The sequence below is a fragment of the Lycium barbarum genome, chromosome 10, assembly GCF_019175385.1.
Source record: "Lycium barbarum isolate Lr01 chromosome 10, ASM1917538v2, whole genome shotgun sequence".
NCBI classification, from domain to species: Eukaryota; Viridiplantae; Streptophyta; class Magnoliopsida; order Solanales; family Solanaceae; genus Lycium; species Lycium barbarum.
This window is the reverse complement of record NC_083346.1, coordinates 22270895-22296436: the sequence shown is the minus strand read 5'-3', so window position 1 is coordinate 22296436 and position 25542 is coordinate 22270895. Positions and strand designations below refer to the sequence as shown.

General features: G+C 38.4%; 1 protein-coding gene across 1 annotated transcript; it reads right to left on the bottom strand.

The window, feature by feature from the left end:
* Nucleotides 1-20883: 20883 nt before the first annotated feature.
* LOC132612837 (uncharacterized) lies at nt 20884-25341 on the bottom strand. The gene is made up of 3 exons (XM_060326919.1): nt 24931-25341; nt 24486-24846; nt 20884-21164 (listed from the first exon to the last, which is right to left on the bottom strand). Exons 1-3 carry the CDS (start codon nt 25339-25341, stop codon nt 20884-20886), a joined length of 1053 nt encoding a protein of 350 aa, XP_060182902.1.
* Nucleotides 25342-25542: the final 201 nt, after the last annotated feature.

The following is a 25542-nucleotide window of genomic DNA, read 5'->3' as shown; positions in this document are numbered from 1 at the left end:
TTTGTTTGATTCAACACATGAACGGTTGAGATTGACTCAAATAACAAACAAAAGGCTTGATTTGATTTTTTCTTCATCGATCCAAATCGACTAGGGTTCGACCAATAAAATTCGAGTATTCAAAAGATGCAAAACAACAAAACTAATTAAGAGTTCTCAACATTTTGACCATAAAATCAGTAAAAGCAAGAAAAATGAGAGGATAGTATCGCGTTTGGGCTTTGTTAGGTGAAAATGGGGTGATGCAATAAATGCACTGCCATATTTGGCCATGGCAAGGACTGGAGAGCCTGAATCCTCTGTCATTTTGCCATTTCCGGCAATGGATTGGTAGAGGAGCAAGGGGCAGCGCTAGGGTTGATGAAAACCCTAGCCGCAAATGAAGTTTGACCCCTTTAGGGGTTCTTTGGTCTGAAGACATACATATATAAATTAACGCTTATGGGTTGGGTCATCCTTATATGGGCTGGACCGGCTGATTTTAAAGAAAAAGGGCCTGATATCTTGTGTATATACGCATATGTATATCACCTGTGCATATACGCATATATGTATTGTATATACACGTATTTTTTGGGAAAATTTGAAAGACTACAATTTTAAAATAAAATACTTTCATTTACCTCAAATTGTTTTAATTAAAACTAAGATAAATTCCATAAAAATAATTAAACTCTAATTTACACGCTTAACTTAGTAAAATAAAATGCACTTATCATATTTATTTAATTGATTCAAATTCTTTGACTCTTGACGGAGTAAAATATCTAATGACTAGTTACAATTGCTTAAAATAAATGACTCGTAATTGTTTGCTCTTTTGAGAAAATAAATAAACCTTATTGAATTTCCTAAAAATATACGAAAATTATGAAAATAATATGCGGTTGTTCTCTTGTTGGTGCTTCGCCAAATTCAATGGCAAATTGTCACCGGGACAATTTTGTAAAATTACTTTTAATTTATGAAATGCGTATTCTACTCCGTCTGCAGTTCGGGTACTTTGAATAATTAAATAAAAGTTATCAGAGGTCAAAAATTAGGTGTCAATAGCTGTGTGTAGGTGTCTTAAAGTCTCAACGTTGCTTCCACAAGCTCTTGAGTGGTACACTAAACTAGATTTAGTCCAAGTGTATTAGTATGTGGGTGGCTAGAGTTAGTCGAGGGTTGAATTCTCAAAGGGTGGCTTTGAGTGGTACACTAGGCTAGAGTGAGTCTAATTGTATTAGTTTCCTTGGCTAGAGTTAGCTAAGTGGAGGTGCTTGCAATTGGAGCATTGTAAGTGTGGAGGGACTACGGGGTTAGTTCCTAGGTTGCAAAAGCGTTATTGTAAGGGTGAGAGATTATGGGAGTTAATTCCTAGCTTATGATAGAGTTGTAACCTGAAGTTGCTCGTGTAGTGAAGTTGAAATCCTACTTGTATAGGTCATAGTTTTAAATCCCTTGAGCAAGGAGTTTTCTACGATAAAACAGTGCTTTCTTTACTTACTGCATTGCATCAGCGAACTGGTACACACCCACGTCCCTCATATATTGTTTGGTGGATGTACAGCCTCTAACAATTGCTATCAGAGCGGGTTCTTTCTAAAGGTTAACACCTAGAAAGGATCTCTTCATGACTAGCTCACTAAACCAAAAGAAGGGAGAATCTACCTCAAGACCACCAAGCTTCAGCGCTGAACATTATAAATGGTGGAATGTTAGAATGCCAGACTTCATCACTTGTAAGGATACAGATCTGTGGCACATGATCTGTTATGGTTCTCAACTCCCCGAGTTGAATGGTTTTACTCTGCAAGAAGATCAAAAAGCTAAAAAGATTCTTCTTCAAAGCATTGAATTAGGGGAGTACAATCTAGTTTCCACTTATGAAATAGCAAAGAAGATCTGGGACGCTCTCAAAGGTGCACATGATGGAGTCGACAAAATCAATACAAAGTTTTACCTTCTCAAAATGAAGGGTAGTAAGACCAATCAAGATCAAGAAAGGGATGAGTACGGTGGAATTTCCTATAGTATAAGGTATGTTATTACTATTATTTACATGATTGAATGGATGCAAAGGTTTATTGACCCTTGGAAAGGAAAAGAATTCCCCACATTGTGGGATTTCACTAGGTATGTTGTTTTTGTTGGAAAGGAAAAAAATTAAAGTGGAAAAGTCACAAATGTTGAAGTGAAGATGATGACTATGGGATAAACTTAAAAAGGAGATTTTGGGTAAATTCGAGACTAAATTGAATATAACTTCTTGATTATGATATTGTGGATGTTGTTATTGTTGATTGGGAGTTGTTTTGTGATATGCTGAAAGTTGATAAAATAGGGGAAATGCTGCCCAAATTTCGTTATCTCGTTAATTATACTAGTATGAACTTAAGAGTGTCTTTGAGGCCTAACCTTAGTACGAATCCTCTTGAATGTAGATTTTGCGGACTTTAAAGGAGAATGTTAAGTAATTAAGAAGACGTAAAGGTATGTAAGGATAACCCTTTCCTTCCAAAGGCATGATTTCCCTATTATGGATTAGTCTAAGATGTCCGTAATGTTTTATTCCTAGAAGCTCATGACAACCAAAATTCTTAAGATATTATTGATAAAAGCTCTTCATAGTGATGATGATAAATATGATGATGATGTTACTTTTACTTATGATATATATATATATATATATATATATATATATATATATATATATATATATATATATATATATATATATATATATATATATATATACGTCTATAGTTATTTTGTGATACCAAGCTTATATAGCCAGGTATGATATCTATTGTGCGCGCACCACTGCAGTTGGGTATGGACAACACCGATTTTGATATGGTCGGGTATGAACAATACCAAGCCTTATATGGCTGGGTATGGGTGATACCGATCCTACATGGTTGGGTATGGTATAGTATATATGTATGTATGAAATGCTTCCTCTAGAGAAAGGTTAAGTTGCATAACAAACTTCTTAAGAAGTGTATGAGGTATAAATTGTTCACTTTATCTTATGTTATCTGCATGCTCTTATCATGTTACTATTCATGCCTTACATACTCAGTACATTGTTCATACTGACGTCCTTTTATTTGTGGACGTTGCGTTCATGCCCGCAGGTAGACAGGGAGATAGACCAGACCTTTAGGATGCTTCGTCGGTGATTGCATAGCAGTGCTCCTTTTGATCCGGAGCTACAGTAGTTGGTATTATTCTTTTTGTGTACATATTTAGGTATGGCGGGGTCCTGTCCCGTCTTTATGATATTACATACTCTTCATAGAGGCTTGTAAACAGATGTGTATAGCTAGGTATCCCGTAGTCTTATCGGCTCACATTTTATATATCATTTTGGTGGCCTTATCGACTTGTATATGTGGGCATAGTTAATGATGTTGTATAAAAGCATATATGTTCGATAGAACTTGTGTCTTTTTAGTTCATGATGTTTAAGAGTTAGCCATGTGGCTCACCTAGTTATGATTATGAGAGTATGTTGAGACGTGCTTGTTAGGTTAGCTCCGGGTGCCCATCATAGCCCTCCGGTTAGGTCGTGACAAAAGTGGTATCAAAGCAGTTCGTCTTAGGGTGTGTCTACGAGTCGTGTCCAGTAGGGTCTTATTTATGGGTATGAAGTGCGCCACACTTATAAACAGAAGGCTGCGGGGCATTTAGGAATGAATGACCTTCTTCTTCATCATAGATCGTGCGATAGAGCCATGATATAAGAATTTTCCTTTTCTTAACCTTGCGTTATGTTTTCATCGGTACCTGTAAAGAGAAAAGCTGCAGCAGCCCAAAAGGGCAAGATAGTGGCAGGAAGGCGCACTGTGCGATTACCGCCGAAAGATATAGAGGAGGGCGAGTCTCATAATGAGATTCCGTCTCGATTCTTTCATTCACTGCCTACTTCAGAAGAGCATGAAGGTGCCTTAGCTCCAGCTCCAGTACCCCCTGTCCCTCCACCCGATGCCTCAAGCCAGGAGATGAGAGAGGCCATCCATTTGTTGACATAGTTAGTCACTGCTCAGGCCCAGCAGCGGGGTGCAGGTCCTGGTGATAGGGCTGTCAGTGTCAGAGCCCGTGATTTCATTAGTTTAACCCTCCACAATTTTTTGGGTCAAAACTGGATGAGGCCCCGCAGAGCTTCATAGATGGAATGTTAAGAACATTACGGGTAATACATGCTTCGGATGTTGAGTCGGTAGAATTGGCTTCTTATAGATTGCGGGATGTTGCAGTTCATTGGTATGTTATTTGGATGTCTTATAGAGGAGTCAACGCACCTCCACTAGTATGGCAAGAGCTTGTAGATGCTTTCCTCCGACACTATTTGCCGTTAGAGGCTCGACGTGCCAGAGTTGATAGGTTCTTGAATCTTAGACAGGGAAATATGAGTGCCCTAGAGTATAGCCTCCATTTTAATTCTTTAGCTAGGTATGGTCCGGCCAAGGTAGCTGATATGGGGGATCGCGTTCACCGGTTTGTGAATGGTTTAGGACCCCATTTAATGGATGGGTGTTTGACGGCCTCACTTTAGGATGGTATGGATATTTCTCGCATCCAGGCCCATGCCCAAAATTTGGAAGAGCGGCAGCAACAGCGGGAGAGTGAGCGTGAGCATGATAGGGGTTATAGTAAGAGGGCTAGATCCTTAGGTCCTGTTAGTGAGTTTAGAGAAGGTTAGAGGCAGCAGTATTCTAGATACCCAGGCTATACAGCAGCTAGTGCACCTCCACAATTTGCAGGCCAGAGATTTGATCGACTTATTCACTCCGGACCGGGTCAGAGTTTTAGAACATCGGGTTCTCCGTATATGGGTGATTCAGGCTGGATGAGACCACCCTTACCACGATGTACTCGATGTGGTAAGCTACATTGGGGACAGTGCTGATTAGGTTTAGATGTTTGTTATGCTTGCGGCCAGTCAGGCTATATTATGCGTAAGTGTCCATTCCGAGGTAGTAGAGGTATGGTCCAGCCTACAGGATCAGCAGTTGGTTCTTTATCATCTGTACGCCCTCCGGGCCAAGGCTCACAGACACCAGCAGGTCGCGGTAGAGACAGAGGAGGAGCGCCCATTTCGAGTTGTCCACAGCACCGTATTTATACACTGGCTAGGTGACAGGATCTCGAGTCTTCCCCCAATGTTGTCACAGGTATATTATCAGTATTTTCTCATGACGTCTATGCATTGATTAATCTAGGATCTACATGGTCATATATTACTTCTTATATCGTCGATAGTATTGGGGTGAAACTTGAGCCAATTAAACCTTTTGAAGTGTCTACACCCATCGGTGACTCAGTGATAGCTAGTTGGGTATATAACAAATGTGTGATTATAATTCGTGACCATCATACTATGGCTGATCTACATGAGTTGAAAATGGTAGATTTTGATGTCATTATGGGTATGGATTGATTGGATTCTTGTTATGCCAATGTTGATTGTAGAACCAAAATGGTTCGTTTTCAATTTCTAGGAGAACCAGTTTTATAATGGAAGGGTAATACAGCGTCTCCGAGGGGTAGGTTTATTTTCTATCTCAGGGCAAGGAAGATGATTGCTAAAGGCTGTATTTATCAGTCAGTCCTGGTTCAGGATATAGAGGCGGAGTCGCCAACTCTCCAATCTGTCCCTGTTGTGAATGAATTTCAGGATGTGTTTCTGGATGAGCTTTCAAGAATTCCACTTGAGCGGGAGATTGATTTTGCTATTGATGTGCTATCGGATACTAAGCCCATATCTATTCCTCCATATAAAATGGCTCCTGCAGAGCGAAAAGAGTTGAAAGAGCAATTGAAGTATTTGCTTGAGAAAGGCTTTATTAGGCATAGTTTGTCACCGTGGGGAGCACCTGTGTTATTTGTAAGAAAGAAATATGGCTCCTTGCGAATGTGTATTGATTACAGACTGTTGAATATGGTGACGATCAAGAATAAATATCTGCTTCAAAAGATTGATGATTTATTTGATCAATTGCAGGGTGCCAAATGGTTCTCAAAGATAGATTTAAGATCCATCGTATCATCAGGTTAGAGTTAGGGAGAAGGACATTCCAAAGATAGCCTTCAGAAGCAGATATGATCATTTTGAGTTTCGGGTAATATCGTTTGCATTAACTAATGCACCGGCGGTGTTCATGGATTTGATGAATCGTGTGTTCAGGCCCTTTTTAGATTCATTTGTGATTGTGTTTATCGATGATATCTTGGTATACTCTAAATTCGAGGTAGAACATGCAGATCACTTACGAACTATCCTTAGAGTCCTTCAGGCTCGGGAGCTATTTGCAAAATTTTCAAAATGTGAATTTTGGTTGAATCCTGTAACTTTTCTGGGGCATATTATTTCAGCTAATGGTATTCGGGTAGATACTCAGAAGATTGAAGCTGTAAAGACTTAGCCAAGACCTACAACACCTACGGAGGTTCGTAGTTTTTTGGGTTTGGCAGGCTATTACAGAAGATTTGTAGAAGGTTTTTCTTCTATTTCTACACCATTGATGAAACTGACTCAGAAAGCAGCTAAACTTCAATGGACGGATGCTTGTGAGCGCAGTTTTCAGGAGTTGAAAGACAGATTGACTTCGCCCCGATTATGACACTTCCTGAGGGGTCGGAGGGCTATGTTTTCTATTGTGATGCTTCAAAAGTAGGGTTGGGTTGTGTGTTGATGCAGCACGGTAAAGTTATTGCTTCTGCTTCAAGGCAGTTGCGAAAACACGAGAAAAACTATCCAACCCATGAGCTAGAGCTAGCTGCTGTGATTCATGCCTTGAAAATATGGAGGCATTATTTGTATGGTGTTCATGTTGATATTTATATAGATCACAAGAGTCTTCAATATATTTTCAAGCATAAGGATTTGAACTTGATGCAAAGGCGATAGTTGGAGTTGTTGAAGGATTATGATGTTAGCATTTTATATCATCCCGGGAAGGCGAACGTCGTAGCTGATGCTCTTAGCCGTAAATCTATGGGTAGCTTATGTGATGTTCAGCCAAAGAAAAGAGAGCTAGCTCAGGAGCTTCAGTAGTTAGCCAGCCTAGGAGTTCGGCTAATGGACTCAGGCAGTAGGGGAGTTTCCATTCAGAATTCAGTTGTTTCGTCATTGGTGGTTGAGGTGAAAGAACACCAGTATGAGGATTCCTTATTAGTTCATTACAGGAATACACTTCCTCAGAAGAAAAAATCATCCTTTGAGATTTCTAAAGATGGAGTTCTCAAGTGTCGTGGTAGATTGTGTGTACCCGATGTTGCAGGATTACATCACCAAATTTTGAAGGAAGCCCATTGATCCAGTTATTCTGAGCATCTTAGAGCGACGAAAATGTATCATGATCTTAAATCCATAAATTTGTGGGATGGAATGAAGAAAGACATAGCAGAATTCGTAGCTCAATGTCCTAACTGTCAGTAGGTAAAGATTGAGCATCAAAGCCCGGTGGATTGTTGCAAGCTATGGAAATTTTGACTTGGAAATGGGAAGTGATTATATGGATTTTATTGTAGGCTTGCCTCGTTCTCAGCGTAAGTATGATTATATATGGGATGATTCTATATAGGTCATTGTGGATAGACTTATGAAGTCAAATCATTTTCTACTAGTCAGAACTATATACACAGCTGAGGATTATGCAAAGCTTTATATCAAGGAGATAGTACGACTCCATGGTATTCCAGTATCAATTATTTCTGATAGAGGAACCCAGTTCAAAACTAATTTCTGGAGGTCCTTCCAAGAAGGTTTGGGGACTCAGGTGAGTCTTAGTACAACATTTCATCCACAGGCCAATGGGAAAGCTGAGCGCACCATTCAGACTCTCAAGGATATGCTACGGGCATGTGTGTTGGATTTTGGAGGTAATTAGGATGCTCACTTACCGCTTATTGAGTTTGCTTATAACAATAGTTATCATTCCAGCATCCAAATGGCCCGGTATGAGGCTTTATATGGGCGCAAGTGTAGATCTCCAATTGGGTGGTTAGAAGTGGGAAAAGCTAAGTTAATAGGGCCAGACTTGATACAGCAAGCCATGGAAAAGGTCAAGTTTATTCAGGATCGACTATTGACAGCTCAGAGTTGCCAGAAATCTTATACAAACAATCGCCAGTGACACTTAGAGATCCAAGTCAATGATTGAGTATTCTTGAAGGTGTCACTGATGAAAGGTGTGATGAGATTTGGTAAAAGGGTAAAATTATTCCTCGGTACATTGGGCCTTACCAGATTGTGCGCAACGTAGGCCAAGTGGCTTATGAGTTAGATCTACCTTCAGACTTGGAGTCAGTCCACCCAGTTTTCTATGTATCGGTGCTTCGGAAGTGCATTTGAGATCCTTTCAGAATTGCATCGGTAGATGATGTCCAGGTCACTAAGCAATTATCTTACGAAGAAGTTCCCATTGCTATTTTAGATAGGCAAGTTCGGAGGCTCAGAACCAAAGATGTAGCTTCAATTAAAGTTTTATAGAAAAACAATAATAGGGAAGAAATGACTTGGGAAGCTGAGGAAGATATGAAGTAAAGGTATCTACATTTGTTTCCATTCCCAGAGGAGATTCAGACAGAGGCACCATTGTCCTCAGGTATATAATGTTTTCTTTCGATGATTTCTAGGTCATGTGTGGCCATTATTATTATTGTTGTTATAGCCCTGTGAGGCGATGTATATTTTAGGTTTCTATGACAGGATGGTAGTGACATATTACAGAGGAAACTCTGGTGAAATTTTTGTACAATCCCTAAGAATCTAACATTCGAGGACGAATGTTCCTAAGTGGGGAGGAATGTTACATCTTGGAGATTTCGTGTCGTTTGCATGATGAGTAAATTAACGCAGGCCTAAAAGTGCATATGAATCCCTTATAAGGTTAAGAATGTTATCCAACAATTCCAAGTATGTACCTTAAGCTTTCAGAGTCATACGAAGCGGCGGAAGTAAGTTTGTTGAAAGATTGGAATTTGAGTTAAGGTTTAGGAAGATTTCGTATCAGTTGAGTTATACATTGCTTAGAATTAACTTGAGGGGGAGCTATAGGGCCCCTTATATGGTTCATGAAGTTTTATACAAGTGCCAAGAAGGTTCCATAAGGATCGTAAGTCAAACGAATTGGAAAGAACGCATTTTCGCGAAACCGGGGAAATTAGGGCCATATGCAGCCGCATACTCTGTATGCTGGACCGCATATGGGCAGAAAACTCCCCAAATTTGCAACCCTCATTTCCAGACCTCCTACCTAAGGATAGGAGTGGAGATATGGCCGCATATCCGATATGCTGAGCCGCATCTCCACCGCAAAGTGATGCAGGGGAGCGATTTTGCCACCTTTTTAAATCCCAAAGGACACCATTTTCATCCCAACCTCCCACACTTATTTCCCCAAACTTATAGAGAGTTATTGATAGTTATTGAAGGTTCCATAACACTCCAAACCTTTCCATATCATCAAGAGAGAAGATTAACATCAAAACCCCAAAAGCTAATCCATGGAAGGTGAAGGTTCTTGCTTCTCTTCAAAGTCGTGATGAACTTGGTCTTGAAAGGAGTTGAGGAAGGTGAAGTTCCTATACTATAAGGTATGTTATTACTATTATTCACATTATTGAATGGATGCAAAGGTTTATTGACCCTTGGAAAGGAAAAGAATTAAAGTGGAGAAGTCACAAATGTTGAAGTGAAGAAGATGACTACGAGATGAACTTAAAAAGGGAATTTTGGGTAAATTCGAGACTAAATTGAATATAACTTCTTGATTATCATATTGTGAATGTTGTTATTGTTTTTTGGGAGTTGTTTTGTGATATGATGAAAGTTGATAAAATAGGGGAAATGCTGCCCAAATTTTGTTAGCTCGTTAATTATACTAGTTTGAACTTAAGAGTGTCTTTGAGACCTAACCTTAGTACGAATCCTCTTGAATGTAGATTTTGTGGACTTTGGAGGAGAACGTTAAGTAATTAAGAAGACGTAAAGGTATGTAAGGCTAACCCTTTTTCTTCCAAAGGCATGATTTCCCTATTGTTGATCCTTCTAAGATGTCCGTAATGTTCTATTACTAGAAAATGCTAGAAGCTCATGACAACCAAAATTCTTAAGATATTATTGATAAAAGCCATTCATAGTGATGATGTTACTTTTACTTATGATATATATGTCTATAGTTATTTTATGATACCGAACTTATATCGCCGGGTATGGTATCTATTGCGCGCGCACCACTGCAGTTGGGTATGGACAACACCGATTTTGATATGGTCTGGTATGGACAATACCGAGCCTCATATGGTTGGGTATGGGTGATACCGATCCTACACGATCGGGTATGGTATAGTATATGTGTATGTATGAAATGCTTCCTCTAGAGAAAGGTTAAGTTGCATAACAAACTTCTTAAGAAGTGTATGAGGTATAGATTGTTCACTTTATCTTATGTTATCTTCACGCTCTCATTATGTTACTATTCATGCCTTACATACTCAGTACATTGTTCGTACTGACATCCTTGTGTTTGTGGATGTTGTGTTCATACCCACAGGTAGACAGGGAGACAGACCAGACCTTTAGGCTGCTTCGTCGGTGATTGCATAGCAGTGTTCCTTTTGATCAGGAGCTGCAGTAGGTTGTATTATTCTTTTTGTGTACATATTTAGGAATGGCGGGGTCTTGTCACGTCTTTATGATATTACGTACTCTTCATAGAGGCTCGTAGATAGATGTGTATAGCTAGGTATCCCGTAGTCTTATCGGCTCACATTTTGTATATCATTTTGGTGGCCTTATCGGCTTGTATATGTGGGCATAGTTAACGATATTGTATAAAAGCATATATGTTTGATAGAACTTGTGTCTTTTTAGTTCATGATGTTTAAGACTTAGCCATGTGGCTCACCTAGTTATGATTATGAGAGTATGTTGAGAACTGCTTGGTAGGTTAGTTCCGGGTGCCTGTTATGGCCCTCCGGCCGGGTCATGACAAATTTTATAGTATACTGGAGAGTGAAAAAGAAATAGTGGTCAGGTTTGATAATGCCATGCAGGCTGAGATGGACAGTGAAAGGTTCAAGGGAAAGAAGAAAGTACAGGGGATATGCAGGAGGGTCCTCTTCTCTCAGCACAAGGAGTATTCGAATCATTTCTTCTTTGGACTACTCCCACCGTGGTTGAGATTCCATACCTCTCTAAAGTAATTAGAGATGTTATGCCTGCTGTTGTGAACTTAAGAGGACAATCTTCGGATAAGGAAAAGTCTGAAAACTCCTCTGGGGAATTAGACTACGATGGTGATATCATTCTAAGTACTGTAATCAAAAGATCCTCTGACCCTGTAACTCCGAGAAGTGGGAAAGTCAGGAAACATATTGCTTACAAAGCTCTATACACTATGCAAAGGAGAAAATCTAGGCTTGAGTCCGGCCTAAAGGCAAACAAAGAGAAATAGGTGGACAAGAAGAAAGGAAGATTTGGGAAGAACGGCCCGAGAGATGAGGAGGTGCCATCTTCTTCGGATGTGGTGACAATTCCTGATGAAGAAAAGGAAGCTAAACAACTATCTCCTGAGAAAAGGTTATCGAAAAGAAAAGAGGAATATACACCTACTGATAGAAATGAGCAAGCCGTCAAGAAGAAGAGTATACCTCGACAACCCAAAAGAAAAGGGAGCAAACTAAGAAAGGAACCAGGTTGCTCTAAGAAAAGGAGAAGGTTACAGGACTTAGATGAGGAAAGGGAAAATACTCTAATGAATCAAAAAGTGCTGCTAGGAAGAGTATTTGATCATGACATCTCTGACAAGCATGAAATGAGGGAACTTCTAAAGATCAAAATTTCAGAAATGGGAACACCTGTTTGTTACTCCAGCTCCCAGTGTTTTTGAAAAAACGATGACTGAGTTCTACCTGAATCTGATGAATACTGATGACTCCACCTTGGCTCTGATAATCCATTCAGAGAAATTTGAGCTAGATGAGGCAAAGCTTGGAGAAATCTTGGCAGTCCCAACCTGTGGACTGAAAATTGTGAAAGGAAAAGCCTCTCAAGATTTCAAAAACTCGATTGTCAAGAAGGGTCTTGCATCCTCTGGAAGGTACCATAATAAGCAACTGAAGCCGCAATATCAACCTATGTTTGAGTTTGTTAATAAAGTGCTGCTTCCTAGAGCCGATGGGAGATGCACGACTTCGCTGTCAAACTTGGTGCTTCTTGAAGCTCTTGCAAGCTTTCAACCCATCAACTTGCCTAGTTTAATGATTGAACATATGATAAAGGTTGTGAATATCAAAGACAACAAGCATGAGCTTCCTTATGGCTTCTTCTTGACCAATGTGTTTGAGCATTTCAGTGTCAAGACTGGAAACGCCACTAAGGGAACAAGGAAGCAGATAATCACTCTAGGGACTATGGAAGAATACGAATGCATACACAAAAGGGAAGGTGTGGGGAGAAACTCTGTTATATCTAAGCTAATTGATGCACAAGATCAAGCAACCATTGAAATCAACTGACTTCAAGCTAAAACTAATCGTCGGAGAGCTAAATAGATTGAACAAACATGTGAACCTGGCCCTAGTAGTGAGCTTGTACGTTCAAATGCTGAGCTCCAAGCTGAGAATGCTCGCTTGAAGAAGAAAGTGGATAAGCTTCATGATAAGCTTATTGAAAATAAAAGTGATGCTAGTGAGCAAGTGAATAACATTCTGAAAGCCTTTGCTCGTGCTTCCTGATTCATCTCTTTGTTCTGTCCTCCATTTTCTAGTCCCTCAAGCTCCCTTTTTTTTTTCTCTCAGTCATCTCTGCCTCTGACATGATGTTTCAACATTTTAACTATCATATGTGTATTGTTTAGACTACCGGTTTTGGATAATGATTGTATACTTCTGTGTCACTGAATCTTTTTGATAATGCCAAAAGAGGGAAGATATTGCCGATGATATGAATGGGTACATCCGACAATAAGTGAATAATATGCCATGTGATTAAGGGGGAAGAACATGCTGCTGAACAAGTGAGAAGCTGATTATATGCTGTAACAATATGTTGCATTGTTGCTAACATGTTGCAGGTGCTCTAAAATGATGATCTGCTTCGCAGGGGGAACAAGTGGGAAGCTGGTTCTCAAGAGGAACATAATCTATGAGTTTGTCATCATCAAAAAGGGGGAAATTGATAAATCCAAGTGCCTTTTTGTTTTAATGATTGTCAAACAATTTTTGAACCAGATGAAGACCTGGTCTGTAACCTACTCTCTGTGCACCTTGCACCATCAGTAGAGAACAACTGTAAAGCCAAGCCACTTGCTGCACACAGTACAACTGTGAGTTGGCCCATGCTTTAGGTCAAAATGAATGAGTGGTCTCTATCCATCCCACATGCTCCTACTATATATATACAACATATTAAGTGTCTTGAAAAAACCTAAATTCACAACAAAATCTTAGCCATCACAAGGTTATTCAAGTACCATCCAAGACAAAGCTATAACAGATTGAAGGACTCGCTCGTTGCAAAGGAAGATACTTCAAGTTCTCAAGCTGTTGAGCTTTGTCATATGTGCTAAAACTGTAAACCTATTTTCCTCTTTAAACGAAGCTATGTGTAGGTGTCTTAAAGTCTCAAGGTTTCTTCCACAAGCTCTTGAGTGGTACACTAGACTAGATTTAGTCCAAGTGTATTAGTATGTGAGTGGCTAGAGTTAGTCACGGGTTGAATTCTCAAAGGGTGCCTTTGAGTGGTACACTAGGCTAGAGTGAGTCTAGGTATATTAGTTTCCTTGGCTAGAGTTAGCTAAGTGGAGGTTCTTCGAAGCATTGTAAGTGTAAAGGAACTACGGGGTTAGTTCCTAGGTTGCAAAAGCGTTATTGTAAGGGTGAGGGATTATGGGAGTTAATTTCTAGCTTATGATAGAGTTGCAACCAGAAGTTGCTCGTGTAGTAGAGTTGAAATCCTACTGGTGTAGATCGTGGTTTTTAATCCCTTGAGCAAGGAGTTTTTCACGGTAAAACAGTGCCTTCTTTACTTACTGCATTGCATCAGGGAACTGGTACACAACCAGGTCCCTCATACATTGTTTGGTAGACGCACAACCTCTAACACTTGCCAAACATGAGGTTTTTGGACCTGTAGTCCAAACACCTAAGGGTATTAAACCTGTTGGCTACAAATGGATCTTTGTGCAAAAAAGAAATGAGAAAAATGATGTAAAAAGATGTAAGGCACGTCTTGTTGCACAAGGATTTTCACAAAGACCTGGTGTCGATTATGAAGAGACATACCACCGGTTATGGATGCAATAACACTACGTTATCTCATTAGTTTTGTTGTCCATGAGAGACTTGAGATGCATTTGATGGATGTGGTTATAGCATATCTTTATGTCTCACTTGATAGTGACATATATATGAAAATCCCTGAAGGATTTAAGATGCTTGAAGCATATAGTTCAAAGTCTCGAGAAATATGCTCAATTAGATTGCAATGATCATGGTATGGTTTGAAGCAATCAGGACGCATGTGGTATAACCGCCTTAGTGAGCATTTATTGAAGGAAGTTTATATAAATGATACCATTTGCCCATGTGTTTTTATAAAGAAAACAACATTAGGGTTCGTTGTACTTGTCGTTTATGTTGACGACATAAACCTTATTGGAACTCCAACAGAGCTTCAAAAGGCAATTGATTATTTAAAGAAAGAATTTGAGATGAAAGATCTTGGAAAGACAAAATTATGTCTTCATTTACAAATTGAACATTTGAGCAATGGTATCTTTCTTCATCAATCCGCCTATACAGAAAAGGTGTTGAAACGATTTTACATTGATGAAGCACATTCATTAAGTACTCCGACGGTTGTCCGATCACTTGATGTGAATAAGGATCCGTTCCGACCTCAAGAAAAGAATGAAGAGATTCTTAGTCTTGAAGTACCATTTCTTAGTGCGATTGGTGCACTAATGTATCTTGCTAATACTACAAGGCCTAACATATCATTTTCAGTTAATCTGTTAGCAAGTTATAGCTCTGCTCCAACAAGGAGACACTAGAACGGAATCAAACACATATTGAAGTATCTAAAAGGGACTACCGATATGGGCTTGTTTTATTCTAACAATTGTAGTCCCGATCTTGTTGGATATGCCGATGCAAGGTATTTATCTGATCCACTCAAACCTCGATCTCAAACAGGCTATGTGTTTGCATGTGGGGGTACTGCCATATCTTGGCGATCTACAAAACAATCTATTGTGGCTACTTCATCAAATCATGCTGAGATAATAGTTATTCATAAAGCAAGCTGAGAATGTGTGTGGCTGAGGTCAATGATACATCTCATTCGAGAAAAAGGTGATTTAAAATGTGACAAAGTACCCATGATCTTATATGAAGATAATGTAGCATGCATATCCCAATTAAGGGGAGGATTCATAAAAGGTGATATAACGAAGCATATTTCACCAAAGTTATTCTTCACAAATGATCTCCAGAAGAATGTGATATCAACGTACAACAGATTCAGTCAAGTGATAATTTAGCGGATTTGTTCACTAAGGCATTGCCAACCTCAACATTTAAGAAGTTGATATACAAGATTGGAATGCGTCATCTTCGAGACATTACTTGATGTTTCCATCAGGGGGAGTAAAATACGTGTTGTACTCTTTTTTCCTTAACCAAGGTTTTATCCCATAGGATTTTCCTAGTAAGGTTTTTAACGAGACAGCTAGCAATGAGTATTGCTAGATATGTGTACTCTTTTTCCTTCACTAGAATTTTTTCCATAGGATTTTTTTTAAGTAAAGTTTTGACGAGGCACATTATCTATTAATAAAACATTCAAGGGGGAGTGTTATAAACTATTTGGCAAGTTGTTGTTTGGATGTATTATTAGAAGTGTAACTTGTACCACTTGTTCATAAAGTGATAAATACAACTTGCACTTGCTAGTTGTATCTTAGTTGTAGCAAATTGTAAATCAACTTGCACAAGTTGATTATTGTAGATTGAGGAGCAAAATTCTTCTATAAATAGGGACCTTTTCCTTCTTATTTGGAACATTATCAATAAGTGAATACAATCTCTCCCTCCTCTCTATAAAGCTATTAGTTTGCTTCTCTTATTTATTTTCAATTATATAGCTTTACAAACAGAAATAGTATTTATTGGTCATTTTTCGGCCTTATTCAGGGAAAAACACAATCGTGGAGTTGTATTTTTGGAATTAAAATTTACAATTTAATTAACAAATAATGCAAAAATAAAAATCTTCCAAGTTCTGCAAGTAAAATGAATTAATTATAATAGTAAGTTTCGTTATCAAAGAGATAAAAGCTATTTTTTCATTAAAAAAAATAAGCCATATATGTTGAGAATAAGGGGTAAAGGTATCTATAATATAGGAATTCATATTCTTGTAATCTGATTCATGTAACCTCTCTATGTGAAATGTAACGCGGGCATTGAATTCAAAATTTCAAATCAAAAGTTTCTTACAAATGTTCACGTTTGTTTTGTTTTTATAAATTTGTTTTATTTATGTTTAGCAGACAAAAATTATCTTCAAACTTTGCTTAATAGATACTTTTATCTTGTATTTGCAAAAAATATCGCTTATGCATCGAGCACAATATTCGTAAAAAACGGGCCTAAGAACCCTTTACATGTGCAAGACCACTTTTTTAAATAGGCGGAAAACCACACATATCAAACACGTACCATCAAATATCGATATTATATCATAAAACAACAACACTATTAGAATTGAGTTTACAAAAATGTTTTTGAATTATCAAAGTAAATTTTTTTGAGCTATTTTAAATTAAAAATTAACTTCTTGAAAATTATCAAAATCAGCTTTTATTTAAAAAAACTAGAAAAAGAAAAAGAAAATCTGAAGACCTCTACTTTTAAGACTAGAGGGTGATGACAGTGCTAGCACCGGCCCAATATTGTTAAGTGTTAATTTAAAAAAAAAAAATGATGTGAAATTGGAAAAATAATTATTGATGCATCTAAGTGACTATCGATCAGATATAGATAACATTGCAAAGGTTGATAAAGTGTACATTCATAGATGGTGGATGATTGCCAAAAAATAAATTATTTATATCCATAAAAGCATTATGCTATGGGCTCATTTGGTATGAGGGATAAGGATAAATAATCCTGGAATTATATTTGAGATGAATTTATCCCACGTTTGGTTGGGATAAAATCGCGGTGTAACTAATTTAGGGATTAGTTATCCCGTAATTGTAGAGTTATTTTATCCCTGTGGAATTATAGTGTTATTTTCCAACCAAACGACCCTTTAGAGACTAAAAGCAACATCCTATACACAGATGATATGCTTTATGATATTCTTTCTGCTCTTTTCTTGGATTGTGTTTCTCAGCTTGGCTCCTGCTTTTGGCTACTGAAAAAAAGATAAAATATCACCTTAAGTCATAAATTAAAGAGTAGGAAGATTGAACAATTTACACGAATCAAAAAAGTATTTGATATCTGTAAAAATGTAAAGATGATGTGAGAAATTATCTCCTTTTTCTGTATATTCAATGCACTGTACAACGATGTATAAATACAAAACAAAAGGAATAAAAAATAACAAACTACTACAACTGTCCTATTCTTATTTGTTTCCATCCAGCTGTCCTATTTTTGTTTGTTTCTACCTAGCAACCTATGGGATGATAACAAGTAATTACAATGGAATAATATATTTACAGTGTTCTAGATAATTGTATGTACAAGGCCTAAATGTGTGTGGGCTGAGCGTGTACGAGGCCCATTTCATGAAATGTTGATGTAAGCCCAAGTTCAATGAGTCCACAAAGTCTTTTATCATTTTAGAGTTCAAACAACATTTTGAACAAGTCAAAATATCCCAAATCATTTCGTGTCAGTCTCTCTAATACTTGTCCTGTCATCTTCTTCAATTAAATTATCAGTATCACCATTTTCTCTACCGACACCCCCCCCCCTCTCAAGTTAAAGGGGGTTGAAAACACACCCAACTTGTGAAGTAAATGGTGATGAAGAGGGCCGGTCAAGGTTTTAGTGAAAATGTCGGCTAGTTGAGAAGAAGATAGGGTGAAAGATAAAGAAATGAGACCGGCAAGGAATTGTTGTCTCACGAAATGGCAATCAAGATCCACGTGTTTGGTATGCTCGTGGAACACGGGGTTTTTGACGATATGTATTGCGGCTTGACTGTCGGAGTGAAGTGAGACGGGCAAATCGATGGGAACTGAGAGATTGGAGAATAATCAAACCATCCAGGTCAATTCAGCTACAACACGACGCATTGACCTGTACTCGGCTTCAGTCGAGCTTAAGGAGATTGTTGTTTGCTTTTTGGATTTCCAAGAGATGGGAGATGATCCAAGGTTAATGTAGAAACCACTCACAGATTTTCGTGAATTGGGACAAGATCCCCAATCGGAATCACAGAACGCAAGTAGTTTGAAAGAAGGTGAAGAAGTCATAAATAAGCCCAAACCAGGATCTTTCAGAAGGTATCTGAGTACACGGAATGCAGCATTCATATGTGGAAGTCTGGGGTCTTGCATAAATTGAGAGAGGTGTTGAACAGTGAAAGCAAGATCCGGCCGTGTATGGGTCAAGTAATTCAATTTCCCCAATAAATGCCTATACAAGGTCGGATCTTGAATGGAAGCACCCGTGTTGGCAAGCAATTTTACAGTTGGATCAAGAGGGCATGAAACTGGTCGAAGTTTAAGAGCATCAAATTTAGTCAAGAGATCCAGTGTGAATTTCCTATGACTAAGGATAAGTCCAGTCGACTCTCTCAACACTTCCATTCCAAGAAAATAATGTAAGGTTCCCAAATCCTTAATGCGAAATTCTTGATGTAGAAAACCTTTGAGTGCATTTAGCTCATTAATGTCATTACCTGTTAGTAGAATGTCATCGACATAGATGGCAACTATTGCAATAGTAGAATTTGTTCTCTTAAAGAACAGAGAATAATCATTCAGTGAGTGAGTGAATCCTTTAAAATTTAAGGCAGCAGTCAATCGAGCGAACCACTGTCTGGATACTTGTCGCAAACCGTAGAGAGATTTCTGTAACTTGCAAACCTTATTAGGAGAATTAGGGACCAAACCAGGAGGAAATTTCATGTACACTTCCTCCTCTAATTCACCATGCAAAAATGCATTATTAATATCTAATTGGAACAGCCTCCAACCTTTCTTAACTGCAACAGAAAGAATACACCTGATGGTAGTCATCTTAACCATAGGTGAAAAAGTTTCATTAAAGTCTATATCCTCTCTTTGCACATCACCTTTAATGACCAACCTAGCTTTCAACCTTTCAACAGTACCATCCAAGTGTTGCTTTACTTTGTAAACCCACTTACAAGGCAAAGCCTTTTGACCTGTAGGCAAGTCTACCACTGTCCAAGTTTTATTGAGTTCAAGTGCTAAGATTTCTTTTGACATTGCATCTTGCCAACCAGGGTGCATAGCTGCCTGAGTATAACTGATAGGTTCATGTAGATGTGATAGGGAATTAAGAATAGCTTGATTAGGTGAAGACAGACCAGAAAAAGGAAAATGGGAAAGAGTGACAGGTGAAAGAAAACAAGAGGATGTGACATTGGTAAGTTATAGAGCATTGCAAATGTAATCTGTCAAGCAGGTAGGAGTGGTACGAGGTCTAGAGGATTTCCTGATGATGGTTTCTATCATAGGTAGAGAAACAGAGGAAGTAGGAGTCGAATTTGTGGGACTGCATGTTGAACTGGAGCCAGGGCAAAGAACAGGACTAGGAGCAGTTGGACTGGAGGGAGTGCAAGGAACAGGGCTAGGAGCAGGACTTGGTGATTGAGGAAGTAGAGTAGAAGTAGGTGAATCATTAGAACCAGAATCAGGAAGATTAGGTGATGAATTGTCGACTGGAGCAAAGGGAATATTAGAGGAAGTAATAGGAGGAGCACAATCAGTGTTGTACAAGGAAGCTTGAGGAATGAAGGAAGTTGGATTCGAACTAGTCTTAAGAGATGCAAAAGGGAACACATGTTCATGAAAAACCACATCCCTAGAGACAAAAACTTGTTTAGTGGAGATATTAAGTAATTTGTATCCCTTTTTCCCATGGGGATATCCTAAGAACACACATGAAACTGCCTTAGGTTCAAATTTTGTTCTGTGAGATGATGCAGTGGAGGCAAAACAAAGGCAACCAAAACATCTGAGGTACTGATAATTAGGATTGGTTTTAAACAATACCTCAAAAGGTGTTTGGTAGTTTAACACTTTACTTGGGAATCTGTTTATCAAAAAAGTGGTCGTTAATAGGCAATCTCCCCAGTATCTAATAGGAAAATGTGACTGAAATAATAAGGCCCTAGATGTTTCCAACAAGTGTCTATGCTTTCTCTCCACAACACCATTTTGTTGTGGAGTCCCAACACAAGTATTTTGGTGAAGAATTCCTTGAGAGGATAAGTATTCAGACTCAATTTTTCCAGTCCCCAATTCAAAAGTATTATCCGACCTAATGCATTTAACTTTCTTATTGAATTGTCTTTCTATCAAAGCAAGAAAAGCCTTGAGAACACTGTAGGCATTGGATTTATGTGATAACAAATAGGTCCATGTTCCCCTAGTGAAATCATCTACAATGGTGAGAAAAACTTTATAACCATCATGAGTCATGTGTTTGTAAGGACCCCAAGTGTCCAGATGAATAAGGTCAAAAGCAGATTTGGTGGATATAGAACTGGAAGAAAAAGGAAGCTTAGATTGCCTAGACATAGGACAAACAACACACGGAACAGATGAATCAAAACAAGATACATTAGGAACTGAAGAAATTCTTCTCATATTAGATAAAGGCATATGACCAAGTCTATAATGCCATAGATGAGTCTTTACATTGGAATTGAAACAACTTATTAGAATTAAAGATAGAAGCAGAAGAAGCTAAACAATGCTTCCTGCTGGAAACTAAATGACTACTAGACGCTATACTAGGCTTGAATTTAGCTGCTGCAAGACTTGTCTTGACAAAGTAGAGTCCCCCTACTTCTTTACCAATTTCCAATGGCTTCTTCATTGAAGGGCCCTGTAGAAAGCAAGAAGTAGAGGTGAATAAGACATTTTGTTGCAGTTGTTTACACAACTTATGAACTGAAAGAAGGTTAAATTTAAAAGATGGGACATAGAGGACATCGTGTAGAATCAGATTAGGCAGGATAGAAATAGATCCATAATGTGTGACTCTTACTTTATGTGAATTAGGCAAAGTAACCATGACAGATCTAAGCAAAGGTCTGAAGTTAGAGAAGAATTGCTTATTAAAGGTGATGTGCTCAAAAGCACCACTGTCCATGTGTCACGACCCATCTCCGTGGGCCGCGACTGGTGCCCTATTTGGGCACCCCGAACACACTCACATGCTAACTCGTCATATTCTAATTTGTCTCAGAATTCAAATTGATCATTTTAAACAGATTGGAAGCAATTATTATCTTAAGCGGTCGCGCGTACAAAATATCATATCAAAATCAACAGAGGTGACGGAATATACATCGCCGAATATACGCACATATACAAACGTACGGGCCATTTAGGCCGCATCCAAATCTGATATATTGGCGGAATATACATCGCCAGATACATACACGTGTACAGACAATTAGGCCGTTTTGGCCGTAATAGCAAACGGGACCGCATTAAGACACAGATCATAGACAAACGAACATACACATATGACCCATTACCCACATATATGACTACAGGCCTCTACAAATCATAACGGAATCATATGACGGGACAGGGCCCCGCCGTACCCCAAGTAATCAAATATACAGAAACATATACATCACAAAAGATATGTACCAATATATGGGCTTCGGATCAAAAGGAGCACCCTGTAACAGCAGAATGTGTGGCCTACAGTGACAGATCACGAACCTCTGTACCTGCGGGCATGAAACGCAGCCCCCGAAGAAAGGGGGTCAGTACGAAAGATGTACTGAGTATGTAAAGCATAAAGTGCAGAAATCCAAACCATAACTGAAGTGAAAGGTACAGAGAGAGAATACCGGATCAATATATCAAAACCTGTACTGAAGACATGGGTGCATAATGCAAACAGAAATCATGCATAAGGCTCAGGAACGTGGTCACCACTCCGACGCTGGTGCCACACACAGCATACTCCAGAAGGTTTCAAATCTCCGTACACCCCGAACACAACATATCATATCATCAAACATATCATAAGCCATATCACAGCATAACTCCATAAACGGAACCCGGCCCTATGGCGAGGCCTCGGGAACCGTAACTTATCATACTGCCGAATTTATCATAGTGCGCACGATCACAAACCGGCCCGGGAACCGGCGAACGATATCATAGTAATAGGCACGAGCAGAGTAGTGCGGAAACCATATGCATATACACAATTTAATTCCAAGACTCGACAATTAAATACATATATATACATATATTGAGCTCAGAAGGTTCAAAATAAGTATCGAGTCTGTCAGAATTAGTATACAAAAATATGAGCCTTTAAATTTACAAAACTTTTGAAAAATTACTTCATAAGCCATTTTCTGAAAATTTAGTGTCGTTCACATTTAGGAGCTTTCAAATAACTTATGGAACACATCAAACGGAGCCTTAAATTCATAGGCAAAAGCCCCATCTTTATATCATACGAAAGTAGATTAAGTAAGACAAACGAAGGAAGTCTCGGGACTAGTGGGCCCACCTCGGGTCAAGTCGAGGTGGCGGATGTAAATTACAAACATTAGACTCTATGGAGTCATCCAAGGAAGGTCCAAGGAGATTCAGTTACGTTTATGGAATTTACGAATGTTTGATCACTTTTCCAACTAAACATAAGAATTGTAATTCAATTGCATTGAATGTATAGTACCCAAAATCTAGCTCGGATTTCTATGATCAGGATTGCCCCCGAGACTCAAATCTCAACCTAGTATATCTAGGACATGCCAAAAGAAGAAAAGGGGTAACTTTACATACCTTTTCCGCCTCCTATACGTCTCCAAAATCAAGTCTCAAGTTCGCCAAAATCTACAATTTGGTCACATTTACCAAATGTGAGTTATAGCTTCTAAGAATTCAACTTAAATTCATATTTGTGTACCGAAATTTTGACAGCATTTCCCCTATAAATTCAACATCCCCGAGACTTAGCTCGGCCATAATATCAACAACAACAACCACAACAATAACAACAATCATTAAAATCACAACAAACGCATTCTAACATAATTTTCCCTTCCTTTCCGCATAATGTTACTCTTCCATTCTAACTTCACACCGTCTAACTAATATCAACATTTTTCATATTCATTAACTAACTCAAGATTACCCAAACATATTTCAATAACATTTCAAACAATATTCAAGGATTCAAACCATTCCACCCATTTCCATATTCCATTCAAAACTTCTACAATTGCAACGAAACTACCAAATCGCATTGTTTTCTTCCAAATTCATTAACAACTACCATAGTTCACATTTAGCATCTTACTTTCATAATTGCATAAAAATTATATAAAAATCACATAATTTCTCATAACAACATACAACCAATTTCAACACCAACTCAACTCGTTAACCCTTTATTTACGTCATAAATGTCACTACGACACCATTAGCAAGCCAAATAAAATTTAATTCATCATCCTCTTACATTACTATGGCTCACGGCCACACTCCTCTTCACACACCCACACGGCCAAACACACATACATCACAATTCCATGGTTTTTCATGCAATTCTAACCATTATAACACATGTGTTCCTTCCATAACAAAAGGGATAAAATTCTTACCTTTTTCTTCAATTTTCCACTTGCCACAAACGTCGTCCTTCCGCTAAACTAATTATACCACGTTGTAGAGTGTCTTGGACTTGTTAAGAATTCAAGAAGAACAAGATTTTTGAATCAAAGTTGGAGGAGAGAAAAAAATTCTACTCTTTCTTTGAAGGGGCCGAACCCTCTCTCTCTCTCTTACTTTCTTTCTTTTGTTTTTTTGATTCTTGAATGTTCTATGGGTGAACATGTGCAATTTCCCCCTTATATTAATTAATCATATGGACCATTAAGTTGTGGGCTTGGGCCAAAGGCTCTTGGCCGGCCACCCCCTATTTCTTGGGCTTCATCTTCTTTTTTTTTTTTTTTTTTTTTGAGCCCAAACTTATTATGAATCTTGTTTTGTAATTTCCAAACTAATTTTCAAAATTTCAATTTTGCCCTTGGCCTTATTTCGCACTTGCGCTTCAAAAATTTTCATGAATATCACACATATGTTAAATAAAATAAAAACATAGCCTTATTTCCTACAAGGAAAGATTATTCCAAATTTTTCAAATACGCAAAAACACGGGATATAACACCATGATCCAAGATTGACTATTAATTTGAACAAAAAAGGCATAAGAATTGAATTTTTTTGTTATACCAGCACAATTTGCATTTGCAGGGGTCTCAGAACCTTCAACAGTTTGCTTTCCTAGTTTCATTTGCTGAAGCAGCTGTAATAACTCTCTAATGTTCTCTTGAGTTAGTGACTTAGGATTCCCAGAACTACTTCCAGCCTGCTCATACCCCTCAACTATTCCTAAAGCATTGTTCACATGTGTTGTGTGCTGGAATTTCTTAGACTTAGTAAACTTAAAATCAGGTGGAAAACCATGAATCTTGTAGCATTTGTCAATGGTATGTCCTATCTTCTTACAGTAGGTGCAAACAGGTGTGTTTTTCTTTGCATCATAAGGTGCCTTATGTCCCCTGTTGTCATTGAACCTTCTGTGTCCACCTGACTAATCAGCAACAAGAAAGGAAGCTGAATCTCCTGGATAATGAGGAGTAGAGTGTATTTCTCTTTGCTTCTCATCTTGGATCACCAAACAATAGGCCTGTTTAATGCTAGGAAGTGGTGCAGTTAAAAGAATGTTACTCCTCACACCTATGAAAACCTCATTAAGACCCATCAGAAATTGAAGCAGCCTACCATCTTGAATGGCCTTAAGGGTTTTGGTCTTGGAACCACACTTACATTCACACGAACAAACAATATATGTGTTTAAAGCCTCTAGTTCATCCGATAGACTCTTCATCTTAGTGAAATAGGCTGATACACTGCTATTACCTTGTACTACTGCACTGAGTTCCTTTTGTAACTGAAAAAGCTTTGCTCCATTTGCTTGTCCATATCTGTCTTCCAGGTCACTCCAAAGCTCCTTGGCACTTTTGGAATAGAGCACACTTTCAGCTATCTCTTTGGAGAGAGAATTCAACAACCATGACAACACCATGTCATTACAACGACTCTAATTCTTTTGCAAAAGACGGTCAGTAGCAGAAGCAGTGAGAGTACCATCAATAAATCCTATTTTGTTTTTAGCAGAGAGAGCTATGACAACTCCTCTTCTCCATCCTCCATATGCCTTGCCATCAAAGGCTGTGGAAACAAGGTTCATGCCAGGATAATCAGAGGCATGAAGGTAACAAGGGTG